Genomic DNA, 25,231 nt, shown 5'->3' on the forward strand with positions numbered 1-25,231 from the left:
AGTCATTAGCAGAGCCAAATTTCCCATTCCCAGCCAGAATACGGCCATGCTTGGGGAAGCTTTATATTCACAGAGACAAACAACTCACATTTGCTTTTTAACTGTTGGAATTGCACCCACTGGGACAGAGTGAACAGGGAGCCTTTTGTCCCCCTTGCCTTGTGACTGAGAGCTTTGTGCAGAGCAATGCGTTGCAAACATAATTCTCCCCGGCCTCAGCTGGGCTCTGGTAGACACTTGGTCTGTCTGTCCATCACCAGATCAGCCCAAGAGTCCTCATGTGTCTCCAGCAGGAATGTAAAATGTCCTCCCCAGCTTCCCTGGCAGCCTGTGGAGCTGCTCCACACTGAAAGATCAGAGACACTCAAATGGACCCAAAACACAGCTGGTGATGGGGGTTCCTCATCTCCCAAGTACCTGGGGTGAGCAACCAGAGTGGCAGCCAGCCACAGGCAGCAGAGCTGCTCTCTGGGGCTACAGCTCGCCTGGATACAAGGAAGAGCAGCTCCAAGCATGGAAAATCCCAGCATGGCACAGGCACAAAGAGAGCTCATCGTGAGTCTCCAGAGAAGGTGCCCCAGCCACTCCCCAGAGAGGGCATCTCTGGAAGCTCCAGCTCACTGCCAAGCTCCTGAATATCGGAGCTGGCACTCACTAAGCTGTGAGCACCAGCAGCCCTCAGAGCTCTCACTCTGGAGAGGGACAAGGGACTGCTCTCCTAGTGTGGGACATGTCCTTGAGGCACCAGCTGAACCCCCATCTCAGCTCAGCAGCACCACTCAGGGATGAGCATCCTCCACTCCAGAAGAGGGAGATCCTAGAACAGCTGCTCCCCTCCAAACATTCAGCTTCAGGAAGGGGCTCAGCATTGCAAGCACATCCTGGGCTCTCTGCAAAGCCTGGGGGATGTGCACAGGAGGGTCCAGCTGACAGCAGGGTCAGACCCCAGGGTAGGTCATCAGCCCTTGCACCAGAGGGTCCCTCAATAGCCCCGTCGAGAGAAGAGACCGGGCAGCAGGCAGAGCACCTCGGGGGGCAAACCCAGCTTAACGAGTTCCAGGCTCGTTAGTAGATCTATTGTTACCACATCCCGCGGGAGGAGGGAGATAACACAGGCTATTTTTGCTTCCATCTGGGGAATCGTTTTCCTCCAACATATACTGCCACGATGCTAATTTTTAAGGCTGATGATTAATTGATGTCAGGCTCATTATGGGGCCAGCGGATCTCTCTTCCCTGGGAGCGCCAAGGACAGAGGGAGACGTGTTTTGACAGATGTCGTTGGAGCTGCGTGTGAGTGACGTCCTAACAACAGAGGAGAACAGGAGCCATTACCATGGAAAGCCCTGGAAATGGGAAGGGAAGTGCCTGCACGCGACCCCAGCACCCCTCCTCAGCAGCCCCTAATCAGCCCTTCACGCTCTGCCCTGGTTACCAGGGCTTTGCTCCGCAGATAAACGCTCTTTGTGCACACCCAGGGAGAATTGAATCTCCTGCCTGCGGCGAGGAGGGCTTGGCCTTTCTTCTCCCCCTCGCCAGCCTCGCAGGAGGGCCAGGTGCCAAATTCACTCTGGCACCAGAAGCAGCAGCCTGCAGGGAGCCGGAAACAAGCCTGCTACACATATGATCCCCAGGACCCCGCACGGCTCGGGCTGTCCCCGCACCTGCACCCCGGCAGCGGGGTGGGTGAGCACTGCTGGGGTGCCCAGGGATGCTGGTCATCGTACCAGGCACTGGGCAAGGCTCACCCTGAAAATCATGGCAGCATCTGCAAGAGCAGCCCAGGCAGGGCTGCAGACCAACATGCATATCATGGATTTTGGGGTCCCTTCAGTCTGCAGCATCAGGTGATGCTCAGCCCAAATCAAACCCCCCATACCCTCCCAAAGATGGAGCTGTGCATGGTGAGTGGCAGAAGGATTGCTTGAAGAGAGTGCCATGGCTCTTACAGCAACACAGTGACCTCCTGCACTCCCCAGGTCTCCCATGCCCCCTGCCCAGAGGCAGGATGAGGCACCCTGCTAACTGAGTTGGGAGCATGGGGTGATCCTGATCAGTGCAGATGGTCTCCCCTGCCTGCTGTGCCAGCTCCCCAGGGCCACCCTCACTGCAGTCTGTGGGTACAGAGCATCATGCCCTGCCACAGCCCTCAGCTTGCTCCCCTCCCCACCAACACTGCCATTACCTCTGCTGGCCTTGTTACCTGCTCCTCCAAACTTCCCTGGGAAAGGTACCTGACCCACTGGAGCCAGGAGCAGCACCAGCCCCACATCTCTCCCCATCCTGGGGCTCCACACCCAGCACCCAGGACTGCATCCTGCTGCCCCACAACAGTGCCTCCCATCCCTGTGCCAGGGACATGCTGGGTGTGTGCTGGGGAGCTCAGCAGCAGCAGTCTCTGCATCCACACTCAGCCAAATTCGACACCAGCTCCAAAGGCTGCACAGCCAATCTGCCAGCAGTGTTATTACAAACTTGTGTTAATTGCTGCACAGTGCCTCGAGCATCCTTCACAGGGGGAGGGATCCAGATAAACTCTCTATTCTTAGCACCGATGGTTGCCCACTCCTGGTGCCGGCCCACACCATCCTCCAACTGCTTCCAGACCTGCTCCCTCTCCCAAAGCACACTCCTGGTGGGAGAGTCCCTACCACCAGGGAAAGGTTTTCTTGAGCAGCACTTGTGCTTTTCCCACTAAAGGTGATTTGCAGAGAAGGAAGGTCCTGTCTCCTTCAGGAAATCTATTTGTGCCACAGGAGGGAAGGGCATGCTTGGTGCCAGAAAGCTTTGTGGGAGCCACCACTTGGTCCTTGCCCAGGGGCTAGGGGCTGGCATGGAGGCAGCGTGCTGTACCTCCCCCACCTGCGTTAGTGAGTGAAGGGATGCTGACACACCCTACTGTTCTATGCAAAGAGCTGCTGTTCCACCTACAACTCCAGATTTTACTGGGGGCCTGGCAGTATGTGGGATGGACAGGGTGGAAAATGCTCCCAGTCAGACACCAGTGCCAATCAAAGGGATTTCAGTGTAGCCTCTGGACTTTCCCCTGTGCAGCTCCTGTGGCTGCCCTCACAATGCACCTGCCAACACCAGGGGCTGAGTGACATGTGATGACAGCAGCCATGAGCCTCCAGGCACAATGGGAGAGCAGCCACTCACCTCTGGACCCCCCACACACACAAGCCCCATCCCCTGCAGGCTGCAGGATCCCTTTAAGCATGCTGAGAGCACAGGGAGTTACAGCCCCAACTTGGGCAGCTGGGATCCCCAGCCAAGCTCGAGACAATGCCATTCCCTGAGCTGTCACAGAGCCAGCACACACCGTCCCACAGGCAGGCCCTCCTGGGAGTGCCACGCTTCAGGGATGGCGCAGAGGGGTCCCTGGCAGCACTGCAGCTGGGATTTATCTTCTCTAAGAATATCTCAGCTCCGTGCAATGGCTGCCTGCACAGCACAAGCCCTCTTCGCCGTGGGAAGCAGCTCTGCAATGTGCTTTGAGCTCTTCCCCCCAAATTTGCTCTGGGGGCCTGTCCAAGCACTGACGATGCACAGCCCAGAGCCACAACTGCTGCAAGAGAACCGAGCCAACACTACAGCTTGGGGGGAAAGCATCAGCCAAAAGTCACTCAAACAAGGAAGCAATTTGTCTTATTCTGGCTGCACTCCCTTGAAAAAGCAGCTCAGAGCAGGGAAATCAGGATCACGTGCGGCGCGCTGACCGAGCACCCACCGCAGCAGCAATGGGGAGCGTTCACACCAGGAGCCTGACAGATAGAACAGAATAGGGGGAAAAGGATAGAAAAAGAAATGCCATGTGACCCCTCGCTCGATCCAAGGCAGACACCACATCCAACAGTTCAGAATATGAAATACGCACAATGAGCTCCAGTGAGTAATTAATCCCTTCAGGAACACTGTAAGTGATTGCAGACAGCTTACCAAGAAAAAAAAATTGGAAAGTCATTGAAAAAATTACCACAAAGTGTTTCTTTTTCTTTTCCAGCCTGAAATACAATGAGATCTGCAAGGAGCCCTCTCTGCTCCGCACAGTGTGACAGCAGTGGATTTCCAGCAACCAGCTGGTTTTCCAACAACACTCAATCTACCTGCCAAGGTGAAAGCTGTGAGAAACCAGCCTGGCCTGACTGGTGGCTGGTCCCAGTGCTGGGCCCTGGCCTTGGTGTCAGTGGGACATGTTGGAGGGACAAGGCATGGCACAAAAAGGTGTCCATGATATCTCACAACTTCATTGGTGATTCAAACTTTCGCAAGTCAGAGCTTGGCTCATGGAGCAGGACAAGCTCTCCTGGTGATGGGATTTGGGCTCCCTGGTGTGCCAACCTCCCCTCCTATCTCCACCTCTCCCCTCCATCCTTGTGCCCCCTCTTGCCTTCTTCCACTTTCTCCAGCGCTAACCATGCAGCTCTTCAGCTGGAAGAATTTGGATTTGGACCAAATTCTGACCCATTGCACCCAAAGTCCTGCATCTGCTCAGTGCCCTGCACCACCAGGCAAGGAACCACACCTGTCCACATTCTGCCCTGTGCAAAGTGACCATGTGTGGGTGATCAACCCTGCAATCCCTGTGCACAGGCAGACAAGCATCCAGAGGCATCTGCAGGGGGGTCTGTCTCACCCACTCCTCAGTCCCCCACCTCCAGGGAGCACTGACCCCCAGCACAGCCAGGGGGAATTACAGAGCACAGCAGCTGCCTTTTACTCCCATAATTTCATGGCATTTTTCAACCAACTACTATTATTTCTACTTGTAAAACAGGAGTTTGTTAAAAAGAGTATTAGGAAAGGTATTTTCTCCTGTCAATAAAGTGACTTAAAATTTGTTGGAACTTTCAAATTAAAAACACAACCTAAACTTCCACTTGCAATCACTCTGATTTGGAAACCAGAATTTTTTCCTCATATCCTCTCCTAGGTTTTCTCCCCTCTCTCCTGTTGTCTCCTCGCCATGTTTTTGTTTAAAAATTCATCAGGTCAGGGAAAAATGCCTGGGCAGGAAAAGAGGGTGGGAAAAAAAAAAAAAAGCAGAAGAAACTGTAGCTTTTACAAACCTATCTCAGCACAGGGGAGAAGAAGAGCTTCCAGACTCACCTCCCTGCTCTTGGAAAGCGAGAGGCACTTGGAAGGACAAGGGAATACTGAATATTAACCAACCTCCTGCACACTCCAGCAGCAGACACGGCCTCACTGACCCTCCTCAGAGTTCTGTGATCCTCCATGGCCTAACAGCTCCTCTAGCATGGCAACCAGGGGAAGGAGGGATGGATGAGGCAGGAAAAGAACCCTGGGCGTCGGTGTGGGATGCAGCCTGCCCTGACCACAAACCCCAGCTGCTGCTCCCAGCTCCTGACAGGGCTCTCACTCCACAAAGACAAGTGCCAGCTCGTGTCTGGCCGTGGCACAGCTCAGAGCTGGACTCTGGCTGATGTGAGGCACACCCCACAGGGGATGCTGAGCTGGGGAAGGACTAAGATGGTGTTTGCACAGCAGCAAGGGTGCTGCCCTGGCCAGTGGTGCAGGGACACAGAATCACCACAGAACAGTTCAGGTTGGAAGGGACCTTAAAGTCCATCTCGACCTAACACCTCCTACCCAACCAAGCTCCTCCAAGCCCCATCCACCCTGACCCTGAACACTTCCAGGGCTGGCACAGCTACAGCTTCTCTGGGCAACCTGTGCCAGGGCCTGACCACACTTACAGTAATGCATTTCTTCCTAATATCCTTCCTGCATCCCTGCAGTCACTCTCACCCCAGGCAGATCCCTCTCTGCTGTTCCAGAGCTTCCCTCTTACAACATGATTTTTGAGGACAGCTGCTGCACTCTCCACACAGGATGTGTGCAGCAGCATCGGCTTACGAGTGAGCACACTGTGCCAGAGGATGAAAAGCTATATGGAAATGGAAGATCATTACCATGATCTCTGTGGAAACATCCCATCAGAGCAAGTTTTTTGTCCTCCTCCTTCTCTCTCCCCATGTGCACAAATTCTGGCACCCCATGCACCACTTGGCGTTGCCTCAGCACTGTGGGCCCAAAATGCAGGCGTCTGATTTCTAAAGCCATTGTCTGGGATGTGCTATTGAGCTGCAAAACATGGAAGGTTTGGGATGGAAAACAGGCATCTCCTGAAACACAAAAAGAAAGCTGGCAACCCAGATTTTATTTGACTTTGAAGTTACAGAGAATGTCAACCAAACACAATTTGCTTTACTCCCACAAAGGGAATGAGAATCTCAGCCACAAAATAAACCCACACCTCTGCCCCTGGAAGGCAGCAATGGACAAATGGGGAATAGAGCAAAGAGAGCTCCGCTGGTCACTGCTGCAGCACAGAGCAGCTGGGCTTGGAAACACATTACCCTGTTCCACCTGGGAATGTGAGGCAGGAAAAGCTGCTTTGTAAATTTACTTTTGATTCGGAGCTCAGGGTTCATGTGCCATTACATTTAGTCAGTGCTCCTTTCTCAGTTCCAGGCAGGGAGGTTTGCAGGAACCCCCAGAATTTCACCCATTTTGATTTTAGCACAGGGACTGTTTGCACCAGTTACCTGCTGTTCATTTGTGAGAGTGAACAGGGTGGGAAGTGCCCAGTGGTGCAAACAGCAGCTGAGCTGAGATCAAATCCTGCCTCCAGGTTACTGTATTTTCCCCACCATAATACCTGATGAGTGACCTCTCACTGCAGATTCTGCTTTCAGAGGAGCAGCTTCAAAAGCCCAACCTCCAGGCCCGACTCTGCACAGTCCTGAAAGCATCTCACAGGCTCCAGGATGAGATTCCCTCACTCATCCCCCATGCTGCTTTATGAGTGGGGCCATTCCCCTCCCCTCGCAGAAATCAGCCACATGTTCTACATCTGGGAGCAGATGCCCATGAGCCAATAAGCTCAGCTTGGAAAACTTCACTGAAAATATCACCAGATTTCTGAGTGCTCTACAGACCGCGGCCAGATGATGGATATTAGTGCTTCAGCAGTCCTGGGACGCTGTTTGGCACAGCACAGCAAAAACACAGCTAAAAGGGCTCAGGGAAATGGAAATGAGATGGCTGGAGGTACTGCTGCTGGACAGTCTGCCCTCCTCCAGATGATCCAGCCTGTAAGGAGGGAGGGTCTTGGTCTGCTGGTGAATGAGCCCCCAAACAGCTGCTGTACTCAGCCTGGAGTGTTGAAGGACACCAGCTTTGGCCTCACAGCAATCCCTGCCACTGCTGGGGCACAGGGCAGAGCCCTGGGGAGAAAGGTGAGGGACCACGTAGGGCAGGCCCCTCACTGCCCCATCCCAGCCGTGCCCATGGCACTGCTGGCACAGAGCTGAGGAGCAAGAGGCCTGGGGTAGGTCCTGGGCACTGCTCCTCCCCACAGGGTCAGGATACAGTCAGCTTTTGATGCATCCAACCACCACAGTAGGAGACAGGAGTCCAGACAGTGATAAATCCAGCCTCACACAACCCGGGATGAGACACCAAAATGGAATTTACCAAAGGACCTTAAACTGATGAGCTGTGAGCTCCAGGCAATGTACAGCCCGAGGCAGAGAAGATTCAGGCCTGCTCAGAGTCAGGCAAATGCTGATACTTCCCCTTGGCCAGCAATCACACTTCTCCAGGCCAAGATGGATTTTAACCCCACTGAGCCTATGTACACATTGTCTGGGAGAGAAACCACCAGGAGCCAACAGGCGCCAACTGGCACCTCTGCCCCCAGGTCCTCTCCTCACTGCCCACCCTGATGTGCAATGCACAGCCTGTACCGGGTGACTCCGATTCCCTGGAAGGGTTTTGTTACATTTTTTAATGAATCTGAGGTCTGGGAGAGGCAGGATGCAGGGCAGCCACCTTTCAGCATACCCAAGGAATGGGGCAGCCCCAGAGAAAAGCCCTGGGCTGTCCCCATTGACTCTCCACAGCTGTTTCCCTCCAGCAGCCCTGCCCTGATCCAGCAGGACAGAAAGCACCAAGCCAAACAGGGCCAGACTCAATTTCCTCCCATCCTTTAGTCTGCACAAACCTCAAGCCCTGCACAGTTCAGCTGCAGTGCAAGTCCAGCTCCTCAGGATTCAGCACACGCTCCTCTGGGCTCACGGCAGCAGAAGTTTGCAGGACATCATCTGTCTGTCCTCCCTGCTGAGATGAAGAAGCTGAACTTCATTATTTCCCTTGCTTCTGCACTGCCTGTTGGGGGTTTGGAGCCATCTCCTCGTCACTCCCTTGGTGCAGTGAAGGGCAATGCAAGGTGGCTGTGAAAGGCCACAGCTGGGTGCCCAGGGCTCCTGTGCCAATGGTGGCCTCAGCATGCTTGGCTCCATGTTGGCCCTGCCCTGGCAGGGCTGGACTGTCCCAGTTTCCAGCCAGAATCTGTCAAATGCCTTTCCTCCTGCTTTTAAGATGAGGGGAACTTTGTTGTCTCCCCTCCCACAAAGCAGTGCTCCCACCTTGAAGCCTGCCAGAACAACCCTGCCTTAGCTGATTTCACCACTGCCAGGCTAGCCCATGACTCTGTACCCACCCTGGCACTGCTGCCTCGGGCCTCTGAACCACCAAAGCTGGGAGAAACCTCGGGATGTGGGAGCAAGCATCCACGAGGCTGAACACGTGTGCCCTGCGGCAGCACACCAGGAAACAGCCGGGGAGGGACGTGCTGGCCCCATGGAATCATGGAATGGCCCACAGCACATTTCCTGCCAGCCCCAGCTCACCTCGGGAGCTCCGGCATCCAGGGATCAATGGGAATTAGCCGCTATCTGCTCTTCCACTTGTTTGCATCAGCTTGGAAATTTAACACCAGGCCAGAGATAAAGTGAACTGGAAATACCCCGGCAGGCCTAACACTTCCAGCCCGAGGGGTTCATTCAGCTGATGGGTTTCATCATCACAGGTTCCAGCCCGAAGAGCAGGTTCCTGCATTCCCCATGCACATCCCTCCCTGCCAGTGCCTGCATCACACATGCTGGGCTGTGAAAGGGCTGCTCTCTGTCAGATGGGTTTTACAGAGCCCAAACTGCCCCTCACCACACTCCCTGCAAAAGCTGATGATGTCCTGACAAGAAAACCCTGCCATAATTAACTAGCTGAATCTCCAGGCCAGAAAAACACCAGGGTAAACCCCTTTTAGTATCAAACTGGGCTGGCACAGCACCAAGACAAGCCCCAAGCTGCCATGTGGGAAGCTGAGACGATGACGCTGCGCATGGGCGACGGACGTGTGATTTTGAGAAGTGTCTCCTCAGTGAGTTATTCTCAGTGCACAGCAGTGCTGAAGCTCACACACTATAAATAGCCAGCAACAGAGTTGTACCTGCACCACAGCTCAGAACGTGCCTCAAGCCAGCTCGTGGAACTGGGAGTGCCAGGCTGGGGCAGAGCCAGTGCCAGGGACGCTTGAGGCCCATGACAAAGCAGAGGTGTGAGCTTCAGGCAGTCTGGGCTCTCAACAGAACCAGTAAGGGCCAGGTTTGGCCATGACTGGGTGCTCTTGAAAAAGCTTCTCTGGTTACAGGGTCTCACTGCCAGCTTTGTCACTCTTGATGACACAACCTTGCCTAAGATGAACAGAGGTGGGATATGCAGCTTCTCCAGACACCAAGCATGTAGGGTGGGAGCCAGCAGGGCTGACATGAGAAATAAAGGTGGTTCTACATTTCTCCAATGCTAAAGATATGGTACTACCCATCTACCATGCTGCAGTTAGGGGGAACAGTTTTATATTGAATGGAGACTAGAGATGGACTAGAGATTAGGAAGAAATTCTTCCCTGTGAGGGTGGTGAGGCCCTGCCACAGGTTGCCCAGAGAAGCAGTGGCTGCCCCATCCCTGGGAATGTTCAAGGTCACATTCAATGGGACTTAGAGCAACCTGGGCTAGTCAAAGTGTGTCCTGGCCAGTGGCAGGGATTGGAACAAGATGATCTCTAATGGTTTAACCCAGACCATCCTATGGTTCTATAATTTCCCCTCCAGTTCCCACAGCACAGGCTGCAGCACCCACAGCACAGCTCTGCCCGTTTTTCTGGCTTACATGAAAACAACCAGAACCTCCAGCAGCTTCAGCAAGGATCTGATGCCATCCTTCCAGCTCACCAAGCACGAGAGGTTGTGATCCCAGAGCCGAAGCCAGCCGAGGGCGGGTGAGCCAGGGAGCTGGCGCGGTGCCCGGCGCTGCCGCTGCGTCACCTGTGGCTGCGAGTCAGCTCCCAACCTGCCGGGGAACCACAGCTCCGAGAGCACAGCTCAAACCCTCAATTTCAGTTCCCCACTGAAAGGTGCCTCCTGGGTCCCTCCTAGCCAGCTCACCATCCCCTCCCTGCCCACCGGGCAAGATCCAGCCTGAGGGGAAGGCAGAGCAGCCCTACCTTACATCTTCAGACACTAATTTCTGGATTCGCCAAAATCTTTCTGTAATTTCACAGGGATGCTTGAGGCCAGACCCTCACAGGTACAGAGGAGGACTGCAAAGTGCCCACCTCTGGATAAGCAGGACTGCTAAGAAGAGAGACAACAAGGCTGACACAACACCAGAGCAATGTGGAGTGATTAAGAATCACTGATACCTATGCCAGGTGGAAAATCCTGTGCTCCCAATGTGCTGGTATGCTCACATGTTCACAGTGGTGGAGGCACATGTCCAGCTGCAGGACACATCTGCATTTCACTGGGCAGCATGGGAGCATGCGTGTGCCCAAGGTCAGCCCAGGTCCCCCCTCCAGGGAGCTCACATGCCATGCTGTGCCAGGGCCACAAGGCTCTGGAGCCACCTCCCCGATCCATGGCTGCTCCCAGGAGCGGGGAAAATGTCCTGACCAAACATGCTGAGCTTCTGCTCAGCTTCCCTGTGTGGATTCCAGCAGGTCCTTCAGTGGGAGATGAATCTCAGTCCTCCTCCTGAAGTAATAAAAAATACATTATGCCCTCAATTGAACAAGACAAATACCAGCACAAGGAATGAGAGAAATGCTGGCGTGAAACAAAATGTGGAAGAACTGGATTAGAGGAAGGACCAGCAAATCAGTGGGCACTGGGCACCTCAGTGTCACACCCACCCTGACACAAGCACATCTCCATTTGCACAGTTTCTAATCTCAGCTCTGCAATGCAGCATCCCCTGACTTCCCAGCTTCACGGCTGCAGCATCCCTGCCTTCCCAGCTCCCCTCCTGCTCAGCTCCGTGCTCCGAGCTGCAATGCAGCAGCCTGGGCAAGCCCTGCTCTCCCTTTTGCCCCTCCGCCCCACCACGAGGCAACACTGAGCCTCCCAGCCGAGCTGTGAGCCTCACACATCCTCTACCCTCCCAAGCTCACTGCTTTCCAGGCAGGGAACTGGCAACCCCTTCCCTGGCTCCCCCGGGAGAGCTGCTCGGTGTGTCTGGAGGAGGACGTGACTCTGCAGGGTGGGGGATATGGCAGAACAGCACCATGATCTGCTCCCCTGTGTCCCCACAGCTCTGCAGGAGACACAGCCAAGGTGTGAAGCCTGGAGAGGACAAGGACTCAGATACCACAGAGGGATGCAGCCATCCTCACTCCACCCAGGGTGTTGATCCAGGCTCAGCAGCTTCACCATTGCCACCAGTACCAGGAACAGCACACACACAGAGCCCAGGACACCACTGTCACAGGTACCAGGAACACCTGGCCATGGGACAACACTGTCACAGGTACCAGGAACAGCACACACAGAGCCCAGGACACCACTGTCACTGATACCAGGAACACTGCACACACAGAGCCCAGGACACCACTGTCACAGGTACCAGGAACACTGCACACACAGAGCCCAGGACACCACTGTCACAGGTACCAGGAACACCACACACACAGAGCCCAGGACACCATTGTCACAGGTACCAGGAACACCACACACAGAGCCCAGGACACCACTGTCACTGATACCAGGAACCCCACACACATGGCCATGGGACACCACTGTCACTGATACCAGGAACACCACACACAGAGCCCAGGACACCCCTGTCACAGGTACCAGGAACACCACACACTCACAGCCCAGGACACTGCAGTCACCAGGACTAGGAACACCACACATGCACATTGTGTGCAGGACACTGACTGTATGTTCAGGACACCAAAAGCCACAAGCACAGTGCCACAAAACACACTCTGGACCAGATAAGTGACTGATTCAAAGGATGTGCCAGTGGGTCCACCTGACAGCACACAGCCAGGCAATCCTGATCCCAAGACTGCAGCCCTACAGCAAACTGCCCTGTCACAGCCACAGCTGAGCCAGGGAGGCCAGGAGGCACATGCTGGCCATGGCAAACAGGCTGGCACTGGCATCACTCACAGCTTACACACCTCAGAGGGTGTGCAGGCTCTGATTCTGTGCTGAGCTGGAACAAATCCTCCCCCATGCAATGGGCACAAGCATCAGCCAAGGGCTGCCCTCAGATGCTCAAGTGAGAGTGGGCAGGGGGGTCTGCAGGTAGAAGGGACCAGGGACATTTTTTGCTGGCACCATGAGAAGCTGCACAGGAAGACAAAGAGCTGGGAACCTAAATGGACATTGATGGTGGGGGGACTTGTGACAAGGGAGTGCTGTGGGCACAGAGATACATGCCACAGCATGAGCAGCCAAATACACAAAATAGGGAACAGAGGCATGTGGAGGACAGTCTCCAGAAGGACGCAGAACTGCCCACGATTCTCCAAGTGCCCCTCACACAGAAGCAAGCTGCTCATGAGGCACCAGGACCAGGCAGGAGCCATGGGTGGACTGAGTCCATCCCAGCAGCACTCAGCAGTCACACCCATGGGATTGTAAAGCCTTGAGGAGGCATCACCCAGGTCCCACTGTGGTCATATCCCATCAGCAGATCCCAAATAGCACTTCCAGAATTTCCACAATTTTCTATTTATTTGCATATTTTCTTTTTAGCCATGTTGGATTTGGGGGCGAGATATAGGCAGTCACTGTGAAAGCCCCATTTGATCAGGGATTTTCAGGCTCTTTGGGGAGAACTTTCTTTCAGTAGTGCATCCACAAATATGTTTGTTTTCAAGTGTTTGCTCTGCTACCTTTCCATAGGAAATTTTGAAAGACAAATCTGGATTTATTTTTTTCTCAGCCCCTTTTCCACACTGCCATAATCACTGGGAACAGAGCACATCCCAAACAGCTTCAGCAGAAGCTCTGGGGCGGCCCTTGGATCCCATTTCCAAATCTTCTCCCCAGTCACTGCAGCCATCTCAGCTGGAGAAAGCAGACATCTACTACTTGCTGTCAGCTCCTGAGAGCAGGCTGGAAGTAGCAATACAACTGTGTACCACTCCCCTTCCTCCCCACTATTACCCCAAAGGCAGGAGTCCAGCTCTGTGGGCAAAGGGAAATCAATCCCCATCCCAATGACCTCGTCACTCAGATGCTGTCACACAGGGACCTTAAGAGAGGAATATCATTAGTGGTATCAGGACAGCCGCAGCGCTTTACGAGGCAATAACCCGCTCTCATTGCTGTGAAGAGCTACTTGGTCTCTGACCTCCTCATGGTCTCCTGCCAGGGAGCCTGGCTACTGCTGCCCAGTGCTGCCAGGGGCACATTAGTGCTTAATTAAACCAGCAGGAACAACGTGGGGCAGAGGGAGGAATGCCATGGGGCGGAAGTGCTTCCTTGATCCCACCTTGTGTGTTTCCCAGCAAGGATAGCAATCAAAAAGGAGTAACTTGGCTCCCATCTCCACCAGGGTCAGGAATGTCCTTGCATGGGACATGTCAGATGCCAGTCCTTTCTGCACTGTGGTTCACTTTATAAACCAGAGTCAGATGCAACACACAGCTCCCGCCTGTCACAGAGCCCATCTGCCCATTCCAGCCCTTGGCTCTCCTCCCCACCACTGAGGGGCTGCTGGCACCCAGTGCCCACCCAGCACCAGCCTGAGCACAGCGGGCTCTGTCCTGCCTGGGTGTTGGCACCACAAAGCTACAACTCCCCATGGCTGTGTACTGCCCAGCAAGGACATCCCTGCTGGGGAAGGGCAGCATGGCCCACTTGGGGGCTGCAGGACTGAGATGCTGCAACTGAAGAGTTTGGCAGGGCTGCAGACTCCTGCAGAGAGCATTTCGGGGAACACCATCTCCACTGGGACCTCACGTGTGTCCACCTGGGCTCTGGCCCACACAACACTGACCACTTATTTGTTGATGCGAATTAGCAGCCACTTAAGAGGCACCACATCCAGCAAGAGATGGACAAGGAAATGGCTGCAGAAAGCAGCTGCAGCATCTCAGAGGTGCCCTGGGGAGCTCTAGGTAAGTGCAACCATCACACCGGGCACCACAGGCACAGCCTGTACAAAAAAGCCCCTGCACCTGATGAGCCCAGTCCATCACACGTGGACACGAGCAGGGTGAGCTCTGCACAGCCAGCTCTTCCACCACGCTGGCCACGTGCCCTCTGTCCCCTTCATCCTGTGGCTGGGCACTGGTGTAATTAGCAGTCCCAGCTGCCAGGCAGTTTTGATGAGAAGCCTCAGCCTTTGGTTGATGCAAAACGTGTAATTTGGATGATGGAAATAGCCTCTACAAAGCACATGTGGTTGCTGTGCGCCCGTGACCTCTCCTGGCTTGCGCAGGCTGCTCTTTAAACGTGGTTCAGCTACAAAGGCTTCAGTGGCATCAAACACATGAGGCAGAGGCAGTGACTGAATGAGAGGTAACATTTGGCCACGACTGAATAAACTGTATTTTTGGCCAAGAGGCTGGGAAATGCTTCTGGCAGGAGAAGCGTGAGGCAGAGATGAGAATTCAGGTGTGGAGACTGAACACACAAGGTCTCTGGAAGCCACTGTGGCTGGCAGGGCCAGGAGCTCATGGGCTTCTCAACACAGGTCAGCAGTTCAAGGACAACCATGTATATCTGCAGAGGCTGGAAGTCCCCGCAATTTCCTCTCTCTTCCCAGCACAAACCAAGCTTGTGGCTCTTTCCATGCCACTCTGGATAGGGTGTCCTTCAGCAGACATTGCCAAACAGCTCAGGCTGCTGTTTTGTTTGCCAAAGGGACTGATGAAAACAGCAAAGACCTTCCTTTCCTCCCTCCAAAGCATCTCCTGTAGCAACCAGGAGAAAGCCCCTCTCCTGGTGCTCCTCACCAACCCTGGCAGGGTGTGAAGCCCACTCTCCTGAATCCAGCTCTCCTGGGATCCCATTCCCTCTGGGTCCATCTCCACCTTTTCCTGGGGAAGCCAGGCTGTGGAAGGCACCATCACCATTGGGGAAGACTTCATCTGCCTGGATTGCAAGCAAAGGGGTCTGGAGGCTCAGCGTGTCTCTACACAACCTCGAGCTGTGGTTGTGCCAGCACCACTGTCACACAGCTCCCTCCTCTCATCATCCCAGGCTCCTGGTGGCATCCCCACCACACAGGCTGGCATGGGTGTGCCAGGTCATGGCTGGCTTGGCTAAGTAGGTGTGATTCAACATCACAACTCCACGAATGTGGCAAGTACAACCCCACAGAAGGGGAGTTTCAGCAGGGTGAAGCTCCTGCTCTGTCCACCCCAGATGCTCTCCCCATCCAACTCTGGACACAGCCCTCGATCCCCCCTGCAGGAAGCCTGCCAGTCCAAATGTCTTGGAAAATTATTGGCAAAGGACAGATCTGGCAGAGTTTGGGCCTCACAGACCAGCTGACCAAGCCTTCAGATGCTAAGTGCAGTCCAAAAGGATGTTCAACACCTCCCAAGGTCAAAGTCAGCCCTGACTGATGCAGGTGGAGGTTTGGCAACACCCCAGAAACCAAATCAGTTGCTGGGGGCACTTCCACAACCATGATCTTCCTCAGCATGTGCACAAGATCTTTCTTGGATCTCTGGTACTCCAGAGTACCACAAACTGGGAGTCACTCCCACGTGGGCCAGTCCCACAAGGATTTCTCTTGGGAATGCTGAGGAAACTCCCACCTAAGAGCAGAGCATCATGGGGGGACACTGAGATTCCCCCAGGCATCCCAAATCAGGGAGTGGCAGTCTGTTAGTCCCCTAAGTGACAAATCCTCCTGCAATCCTGCCCTGCTCCCATGGCATCTGGTGCTGCCACAGCATTAGGCCTGAGGATGGATGGCTGTACACGCAGCTGTGGGACCACTGGGGCAGCCTGAGCCCCCACAGCCAGCCTGACCTCCTGCATCCCCCCTGCTTATCCCCACAGCCTGCCTGCCCAGGCCCAGAGCTCACCCTGTGGCTTCCATTTGTGAGCCTTGGGATGCCCCAGCATGAGGGCAGACCCTGCCAAGGACAGCACTGCTGCTGGCCCTGTGGCTGGGGGCCAAGGGCAATGCTCTGGGAGGCTCCATGCCTCTGTGCCAGCACACACTGGTGCACACTGTGCCAGAGCCCTGCTGGAGCTGGGGCTGTGACACCCCAAAGGCTCCTGAAGCAGCCAGGGGTGTGCAGGGAAGTGGAATCTGCAAATGTGGCTTTCCAGGTGCCTGGCTCCAGCACACACTCCAGCTCCACATCTCCAAACCACCTCCGTCAGGCCCCAGCCACAGCAAATCTCTCCCCTTTCTCTTCATCACACAGCAAGGACAAGGCATCTCAAGCCAGCTCAAGCACCAGAGAAACTCCCGACCCCCTAAAAAGAGGTCCAGGCAGGGAACTTGAAAGGACTGGACACACCAGTCCTGCCTGTACTGCTGCTCCCCCACCACCACCAAGCACCAGGGCTTTCCAGCCAGCCAGCTTGAGCACCATGATGGCTGTGCACAGCTCCCTTGCCACCCTCTCATGCCAGTTTGCACGGCTCCCTTGCCACCTTCTCATGCCAGTTTGCCAGACCAAGCACAGCTCTTCAGAGCCACAAGCCCCCACAGTCATTGCCCAGCCAAGACCCCAGGCACTGCTGGGGGATGCAGGGGAGATGAGGTGTCAGTGGGAAACAGAGGGCTGCCGAGGCAGCCACAATTCCTAGAGACCAGCATGCAGCACCGGAGAATGGCAAGGGCTGGGCTCACCTGCACCGAGACCCAGCACTGCAGCCCATGATGGGGCACTGGGTCCCCAGGTCAGGGGCACAGCCAGCTCTGGGCCAGTGCTCGCTGTTCTCATGGAAACCCACTGTGCACACAATGCACACAGCAAGCCAGGGATCAAACCCACAGGGATAGCAAAGCAGGCTTCAGGCAGCCACAGCCCGAAATCAGCTCACACAAACCCTGCAGCAGCATCCTTGGAGACCCTCCTCTGCCGGAGACCCAGACCTCAGTGGAGCTCTGGATCTGCCCAAAATGGAGCAGCAGCATGAGCCCCTCGCACAGCACCTCCAGCAGCAGCTTCCCAAGGTCACCCCCAGGGCGAGCCACGCTGATGGTGGGGAGCAGCTGTGGCACCCGGCTGTGCAGCCTCCATCGTGTTTGGTGGGTGTTGAGACAAGGGATGGCCGACAAGACACGTGGGGGAGGACAAGCTCCACCACCACCTGCCACTGCTCCTTGTGAGGAGGAACTGCCTTTCCTCCAAGGCAAGAGGCAGCTGACAGCACCTTCCCTCAAGCATGCCTTGGAGATGCACTGAGGGCTGGAGCCCCTCTGCTCTCAAGACAGGCTGGGAGACCTGGGGATGTTCAGCCTGGAGAAAGCTCTGGGGGGACCTTAAAGCCCATTTCAGTGCCCAAAGGGGCTCCAGGAGAGCTGGAGCGGAACTTCAGGACAAGGGGGAATGGCTTTTCACTGGCAGAGGGCAGGCGTAAATGGGATATTGGGAAGAAATTCTCCCTGTGAGGGTGGGAAGGCTCTGGCACAGGGTCCCCAGAGAAGCTGTGGCTGTGCCATCCCCAGCAGTGGCCAGGGCCAGGTTGGACAGGGCTGGGAACAACCAGGGCTAGTGGAAGGTGTCCTTGCCCATGGCAGGGAGTGGAACAGGATGAGCTTTGATGTCTCTTCCAACCCAAACCATTCTGTGATTCTAAGTGACTGGGGACACCGAGGCTGATAACTCCTTTCCCCTCAGCCTCCCTTCACTTCAAGACCCTGAGGTCGCCCTCAGCGGGTCCTCTCGGAGTGCCAGGAGCCCAGCTGCCTCCAGCTGCCACCTCTGGCCATTCCCATCTCGACGTCGAGCCCGGCGGTCGCGCCGGCCGCACTCACCCAGCATTTGGCTGAAGAGCAGCTGCTCCAGGTCGCCCAGCACCGTCACCACCAGCTCGGGGTCCACCTTCAGGTACGGCTTCTCCTCGGTGCCCGCCGCCACCGCCGGCGCCTTGCCGCCCAGCAACTCGTCATCGCACTTGCCGCCGCCGCCCGCCTCGGGGGCCTTGCTGAGGGGCTTCACCTCGGCGTAGGGCCCGCGGGGGATGCGGCTCGGCTTCCCGGCGGGCGGCGGCTTGGCCGGGCCGGCGGGGCGCGGCGACAGCAGCGAGTGCTCGGAGCGGGACAGGCTCCGCGACATGGCGGGCGCGTCCCGCCCGCGGGGGCCGCCGCGCCCGCCGCCCCCCGCCGCCGCCGCCCCCGGCGCTGCCGCCTTGGCCATGTCGTCGCTCCAGCGAGGCTCATAGAGCTGCCGCTTCTTCTCGGCGTCGGTGAGGAAGGCGAGGTTGGTGAGCGACTTCTGCTTGCGCAGGTTGGAGCCGGCCGGCAGCCGCCCCTCGGCGCTGCTCGCCTTGAAGACGCGCAGCTCCGCGCCCCGCGGCCCCGCGGGCGCCGCCGCCGCCGCCTTCGCCCGCTTCGGCATCACGGTGCTGCCGTCGGGGCCCCGCCGAAAGCCGCGCTCCTCCTCGCCCAGCTCCACGTCGGGAAGGCTCTTGAGGTTGCTCCCCAGCATCCCCGCGCTGCAACCATTTAACCCGCCAGGCGCTGCTGCTGTTGCTGCGGCACCGAGGACACACCGAGCGAGACAGAGGGAGAGGCGCCGTCAGCGCCCGTCCCACCGGCCGGGGCGGAGCGGGGAGGGGATGGCGCGGGCGCGGGCGGGGAGCTGGGTTGCGGGGAGAGGGGGGCGAGCGGCACGGCCCCACCTCGCCGCTCCACCGCCGGCAGGACACTGCGAACCAGCGGAATGTCAGGGGCGAACAAAAAGGGCCCGCCCTCCTCTGGCGCGGCCAGGGGGCGGGGCGCGGCGCGCGCGCCCGAGGGGGGCAGGGAGGGGAGGGGGCGCGCGCGGCGGGGCGGGGCCGGGCGGGGGCGCGCGCGGCGGGCTCGGGGCGGAGGGAGCGCGCGGGACCCCGGGAGCGCGCTCGGGGCGGCGTGAGGGGCGAGCGCGGGACCGGCCATGGCCCCGCGACCACGGCCCCTCACAGGCAGGGACGTGCTGGGGGCTGGGTGGGAGGCGGATGAAGCCAGCGCGGGGGCCCCACGCCCCAGCACCCTGCGCTGAAGGGACCCCCACACTCCTGTCCCGCCCGCCACGGACCCCACACCCACCTAGACACTGCGCACCCATTCCCAGGGGAGCCAAAACATCCCCGTTTCTCCCCAAACTGTGCAGCGAGAGCCCAGGGTGGCATCAGGAATCCCGGGAGGGACACTGTGGCTCCCAAGCCCAGCAGGGCCTCTCCACTGATCCTAGGGAATTAAAGGCGGGGGGCAGGAGGGGAGTGGGATCTGGTTATCATCATTTTTCATTAATTACCCGTCCCTTGGGAGGGCTGAATTAAGTCTATTTGGTGACCTCACGCGGGCTGCCATGGCAACCGCCGGGAAATATTGCATTAGACCCCATCGCTGCTGCCGAGATAAGGCCGGGAGCAGCGGGGGTGGTGCGAGCCCCCAGCCACCCCGGGCTCGGTCAATGGTAGTGCTGAAGAGTCCCAAAATAACTCCACCCGGCTGGGACAGTAAAGGGTGCCCCAAAATAGGGTGATTTGCACTAAGAGGTGCTGCTGGGGCAGGATGGGTGCACCCCAAAGCCACTCGGGGTTCGGGGGAGGGCTGTTGGCTGCAGGGCCTGTTGTTGGGGGCAGATCTGCGGGTGTTGTGTCGTTTTGGGGCTGCTGAGGTGATTCTTGGGCTCTCCCAATGTCCCCTGTTCCCTCTGGGCCCAGCCGAGCCGTGGGAGGCGCCGCGGGCAGGGGAAGCTGGAGCAGGCACGGAGGGAGGGAAAGGATCCGGCCCCTTCCCCGGGGCCGAACCCGCTCGGCTTTGTCCCAAAAGCTCCCCAAGGAGCAGGGCAGCTGCGCTGAGCGCATGCCAGCCCCGCTCGCTCCCTCCTGCTTCCTCCTGGAACACCCTCCCGCTTCCCGCTGCCTTCAGCACTTTCCAAATCGGGGCTCAGCGCTGTTATTCTCTGATTGAAGTACTGGGACCCCAGGTCAGAGTCGGGCTCTGCCAGGAGCCACCGTGGATCTGACCGACTTCTGTCCCTTCAAATCACCCGGTGAAGCTCCCGGCTCTCTTTTTCCCCTTCTCTGCACATCTCTGGAGCATCCCGCCATCCTTCGCTGCCGCTGCCCTGGCAACCGCCGCCCCAGCATTCTCCCTGGACCCGCCTCCCCAAAATCTCCCCCAAAGCAAGCGCCAGAGGGGACCGGGGTGGCCTCGGCATTGCAGCGAGGAGTTGGGATCCAGCCCTCGAGAAAGGGGTGACCCGGTGGTGGGTGTGGGCAGCCCCCGGTCCCTCCGCGCCGCTCCTTGGAAATGGGTCATTCCTGGAGCTCGCCGGGAAACTGCGGAGGGAAAGGAGCCAGCAGGGGTGATGTCCTGGCACCGTCCCCAGAGGGGTCAGTCCCCTGTGCTCCTCACAGTGTAGGGATTTGGCCACGGAGGTCACCTGATGCAGGAACTGCAGACGAGCCTTTCCCAGGGGAGTTGGGGCACCTCCAGTGTGAGGGTTCCCCCACACCCCACTGCCCTCCAGCCCTGGCTCCTCCCGTTCCAGCACAAGCCTCTGTCCCCTGGCCCTGTCACGGGAGCCCCCCAGCAGGACACCCCCACTGCTGACCAACCCCTCTGGACTCACTCAGGCCTCTGGGCTTGGGGTCAGATCCCTTCTCAGGACTGGAGCACTCATCACCCGGGGACGTGGCCCTCTCATGCTCCCGGTCCTCCTGCAGCCTGTGGGCAGAGGGGGTAAGGGTGGGTGATCAGGGACACTGGCCCCAGGAGATGAGAACCTGGAGCTATAGGCTCTGCCATGGTCTGGGAACACTGGTCTCATGGCAAGGGCTCCCAGGGCACCCTATTCCCCAATGAGTCCATCCCCTGCCCCACATCAATCTCCCATGGGTGACTTAGGAGCCCCAGCACCCCAAATCCAGTGGGAACCTCCTTTTGGCACAGAGCCCCCTGACCCAACCCCACCATTTCCCATGGCCACCCCTGCTGGGCCTGCCTGCCTCCCCCTGTCCCCATGCCCCCCACAGCCCCACGTCCCAAGGCACCCCCATCCCGTGCCCCCCATCCCCAGGGACTCACCGGTACTGGAAGGGTGCCACAGTGGCAGTGATGGGGTGGCTGTGTGGGGGCCCTGAGGAGAAAGTGATGGCCCCTGACCCAAACACAGGGCCCCTCCCCTGTGAGCCACCATGAGACTCATCCTCTGTCCCTGCTGGGGCTGCTCCCCTGCCCTTCCCAGGGGACCCTCCCAGCCTCCCCCCACCCCTGCCCTGTGCCAGGGGGGCTTTGCACAGCTCAGTGAGCTCCCCCACCCTGCCTGCCCCTCTCCTCCCACTGCCCACTGCCTCTGGCCATTTCCCAGGGGACACCAGGGATCTTGACAGGGCTTTCTGCCCTCCCTGAGCAGGGACACCGGGGCTTCCCTCCCTGCCCTCGGCCAGCTCATGGCCAGCAGCTTTGCCAGTGGCTTTGGGCTTGAGAGTCTTGGGACTGGGGGCTGGCAGCTTCCCTGGCCGAGGGGACGGAGCCCTGTGGAGGACAGGGGACCCCGGGGTGCTCAGAGGGGCTGTGGGGTGCAGTTTGCCATGGGCTATGGCACGGGGCACTGGGATGGCAGACTGGAAGGGGCTGCGGCCGGTGGAGTTGACATTGGCTGTCCCCTTCATCCTGGTGAGGCAGCTGCTGGCAAGGCTGTGGAGGAAGAGGAGGGTTTGTTACAGTCCAGCACAGAGGGGGCACCCACAGCCCCTCAGCTGCACCAGATCTCGGTCTTTGTTCCCACTGGCCATGGGTGCTCAATGTCCCCATGCTGGGAGAAGGCCACTGCACCCCACACCCCACAGTGAGGACACACACGATGTCCCCTGACAGGGATCACAGGACCAGGGCCTATGTGATGTCCTCCCCCTAGGGAGGCTGTGCAGCCCCACCCCTGTGTCCCCAGGTCCCTGCAGCAAGGACATTTGGGCACAGACCCTCACCAGTTAGGGCTGCACCACAGGCAGGATGGGGCCCTCTTGGCCACTCGAAACTCTTTCCTGGTCCCCAAAACCACCTCCCAATCAACCAAGACCACCTCCCAGACACCTGGGGCCATCTCCTGCCCACCTAAAACCATCTTCTCGTCATCTAAGACCAACTCCTTGTCACCTGAAACAATCTCCTGTCACCCAAGAGCACCTCCTGCTCTTCTAGGCAGGAGGACCAGCTCTGTGACCCCATCTATTGGTGTCTGAGTCCCATCCCCACACTGGAGTGTCCTCCTCAGCCCTGATGTCCCCCCACATGGTGCCACCTGCCACATCTCTCCATGCTCCTGCTCTCATCTTGCTTGCCCCATGGTGACTTTCATGTCACCCCTCAGAAAATGCCCTGTGTGCCCCCTCCCCTTGCCTTGGTGTTTTTCTCCATGTGATAAGGGTGTGGTCTCATGCCACCCAAAACACCCACAAGCAGGGCCATCCCTGCCACCACCAGTGACAGGGATGTCACAGCACAGTCCCAGTGAGGGGAGAAGCTCATCACTCCTCATGCCCACAGGATTTGCCCAGGCAGGCAGAGCAGAGCTCAGCAAGGAAACCAGCCAGGAACAATTTCCCAGGTGAGCTCCATCTCACCTGCAGCTCTTCAGGAAAAAATATCAAAACTCAAAGAAAAAGGTTCTCTCCAGAGGAAGAAATGATCTCTAGAAAGATGTGGAGCTGTGGTCCCTCAGACACCAGGTGCCACAAATCTCCCAAGACACACATTCCACAGGTTGCTCCAGCATGGTTGCACTCAGCCTCCTTGAAAGAAAACCACTGAGGAGGAGAAGCTTTTTGGGGTCCCAGAGCATTCTGTGGGGACCATCAGCTCCAGGCTGGCCACCCATGGAAAGGGTTCCTCTACCTGTGTGGGTGCAGTGAGTGCATTGGAGGGTGTGCTGGAGCCCACTGAGGCTGTTCCTGGTGGGCTGGGGAATGCACCTTCCAGGTACCCACACACACACACCTCCTCTTTCAAACCACCCAGCCAGGACAGAGCTTCTCCAGAGCTGCAGAGCAGCTGAGGGTGCAGGGAGAGGGCTCCTCCACCCTGCTGGGAACAGCAGCCCAGCCTCAGCCCTGCATCCACTGCAGTCCCCAGCAGAGGGTATTACATGAACAAAGTCCAAAAATGTCCCAAACTGTCCTGTTCTGCCTCTTCCCCATCCTGAGCTGCCCTGCACCCTGCTCCCCCCAGGCTTCTGGGTGTCTGCAAGGACCAAACCATGCCCCACATTCTCCCCACCCTGGGATGACCATGTCCCTGCCACAGGCAGCACTGAAATTCCCTTTTCCCAGACCCACATGAGCTGGATCATTTGATCATGGAGCCGTGGGTCACGGGGAGAAGGGCTGATGCAGCAGATGAGATCAAGGAATTGCAGCGCCAATTCCAGCGCCAGCTGGGAGCTACAGAGCTCCTTCCAAGGCAATTTGGATTAAGGGGCAGAGGAACCTGACACACACAGCCCTGGGCTTGCTCTCCCTGAAGCCTCTGAAACACTGGCATGTTGCAGAGGATGTCTCCCCACATCCTGGCTGAGCTGTCTCTGGCCCTGAGCCACAGCAGAGCTGGGGGAGGCAGTGCTGGGACAGGCACGGGGGGCTCTGGAACCCCCAGATCCATCCTCGAGTCCCTGTGGGAGGTGGGATGGAGCACGGGGCTCTGCACTCCTGTGGGCACACAGACCCAGCTCAGGGGGCAGCCACAGCCCCAGGGTGTGCTGGCCCCATTCTGCACCCAGGGGTGCTGCAACGTGGGCAGCAGGAGCCAGGCAGGGCTGTCCCTGTGCCAGCAGGATTTCCCAAACCTACCAAGGTCACTCCTGGGAGCGTGGAGAGGCCAGGGCTCAGCACCCAGCTGGACACCAGCTCAATTTGGGGGCCTAAAGTTCCCAAACCAGCTGTGAAATCAGCAGAGAGCAGCTCCCCTCTGTCCCCCCGTCTGTTCCCAGGCTGTGCCACACAACTCACACCTACCAACCCCAATTCTACACTTTTTTTCCCCTCTCTTTAAGTCAGCCCTTGCCCCAAGAGTGCTGTGTCTGGGGACAGCAGTTCACAGCCTTGAGCTGCAAAGCATCTTGTGCAAACACAAAATTGACCTTCACAGAACTACAGAACAGTTTGGGCTGGAAGGGACCTTACAGACATCATCTCATTCCAACCCCATGCCAAGGCAGGGACACCTTCCACTAGCCCAGGTTGCTCCAAGCCCTGTCCAACCTGGCCTTGGACACTTCCAAGGATAAGGGAACCTTCCTTCCCATAGGTGCAAGGATGATGAAACCAGCAGTTGCAATTACCCATTTCACCCTGAGGTCCCTCACACAAACACCTGCAGCCCAGCAGCTGGCTGTGGTGGGTTTTCTCCTAACACAGAGGAAGATAATTTGCCCCTCACTCTGTAAAATCTGTCCCAAGCTCATCCTCAACCAACTCAGAGGCAAAATTTAAATTTAAATTTAATTTAAATTTATGCTGTGACTTTACCTTCCCCAGCACCCACTGAGCGCCACCAGCATGCAGCACTTCTCCAGCCCTGCCTGCTCCCTGGGCATGTGGCATCAGGGCTGTAACCAGGTTTTGTAGATTTCTTTTCCACTCTGGATTTCTCTCTTGTGGACACAACTTCCATTTCTCCCCCTCTGAGCCCACCAGCGATGCCACAGCCGCAGCAGAAGCCAAAGCTGCCACGCTGGCCACAAGAAAATCAATCCTTCTCTTGTGCTCACAGGGCTGAGGCTTCTCAGGAGATGCCAATGCCTGCTGGGAGCCGGGCTCACAGCACTCCTTTTCCCACCACACACACCTCAGGTGCCTCCAAGGATTCCACTGTGCGTGGTTCAGCACTACTGACCCCTCCCCAGGCTTCCTGGGGGATGGCGAGGGATGATGTGGATGTGGCCCCA

General features: G+C 57.4%; 1 protein-coding gene across 2 annotated transcripts in view; it reads right to left on the bottom strand.

The window, feature by feature from the left end:
• NAV1 (neuron navigator 1) overlaps positions 1–21,971 on the bottom strand; it is a 62,319-nt gene extending 40,348 nt beyond the window's left edge. Inside the window, exons 1-3 of one of the 2 annotated variants that reach the window (XM_058039588.1) lie at positions 21,376–21,971; positions 20,921–21,015; positions 18,115–18,831 (exon numbers count right to left, since the gene is read on the bottom strand). In XM_058039588.1, the coding sequence (XP_057895571.1) occupies positions 18,115–18,831; positions 20,921–21,015; positions 21,376–21,962 (1,399 nt within the window). In that variant the 5' untranslated portion in view covers positions 21,963–21,971. Of the gene's footprint in view, positions 1–18,114; positions 19,014–20,920; positions 21,016–21,375 lie in introns of those variants that run through there. The other variant, XM_058039589.1, reaches the window with a different exon arrangement.
• Between the last annotated feature and the right edge of the window lie 3,260 nt (positions 21,972–25,231).

The sequence above is a fragment of the Melospiza georgiana genome, chromosome 23 (assembly GCF_028018845.1).
Source record: "Melospiza georgiana isolate bMelGeo1 chromosome 23, bMelGeo1.pri, whole genome shotgun sequence".
NCBI classification, from domain to species: Eukaryota; Metazoa; Chordata; class Aves; order Passeriformes; family Passerellidae; genus Melospiza; species Melospiza georgiana.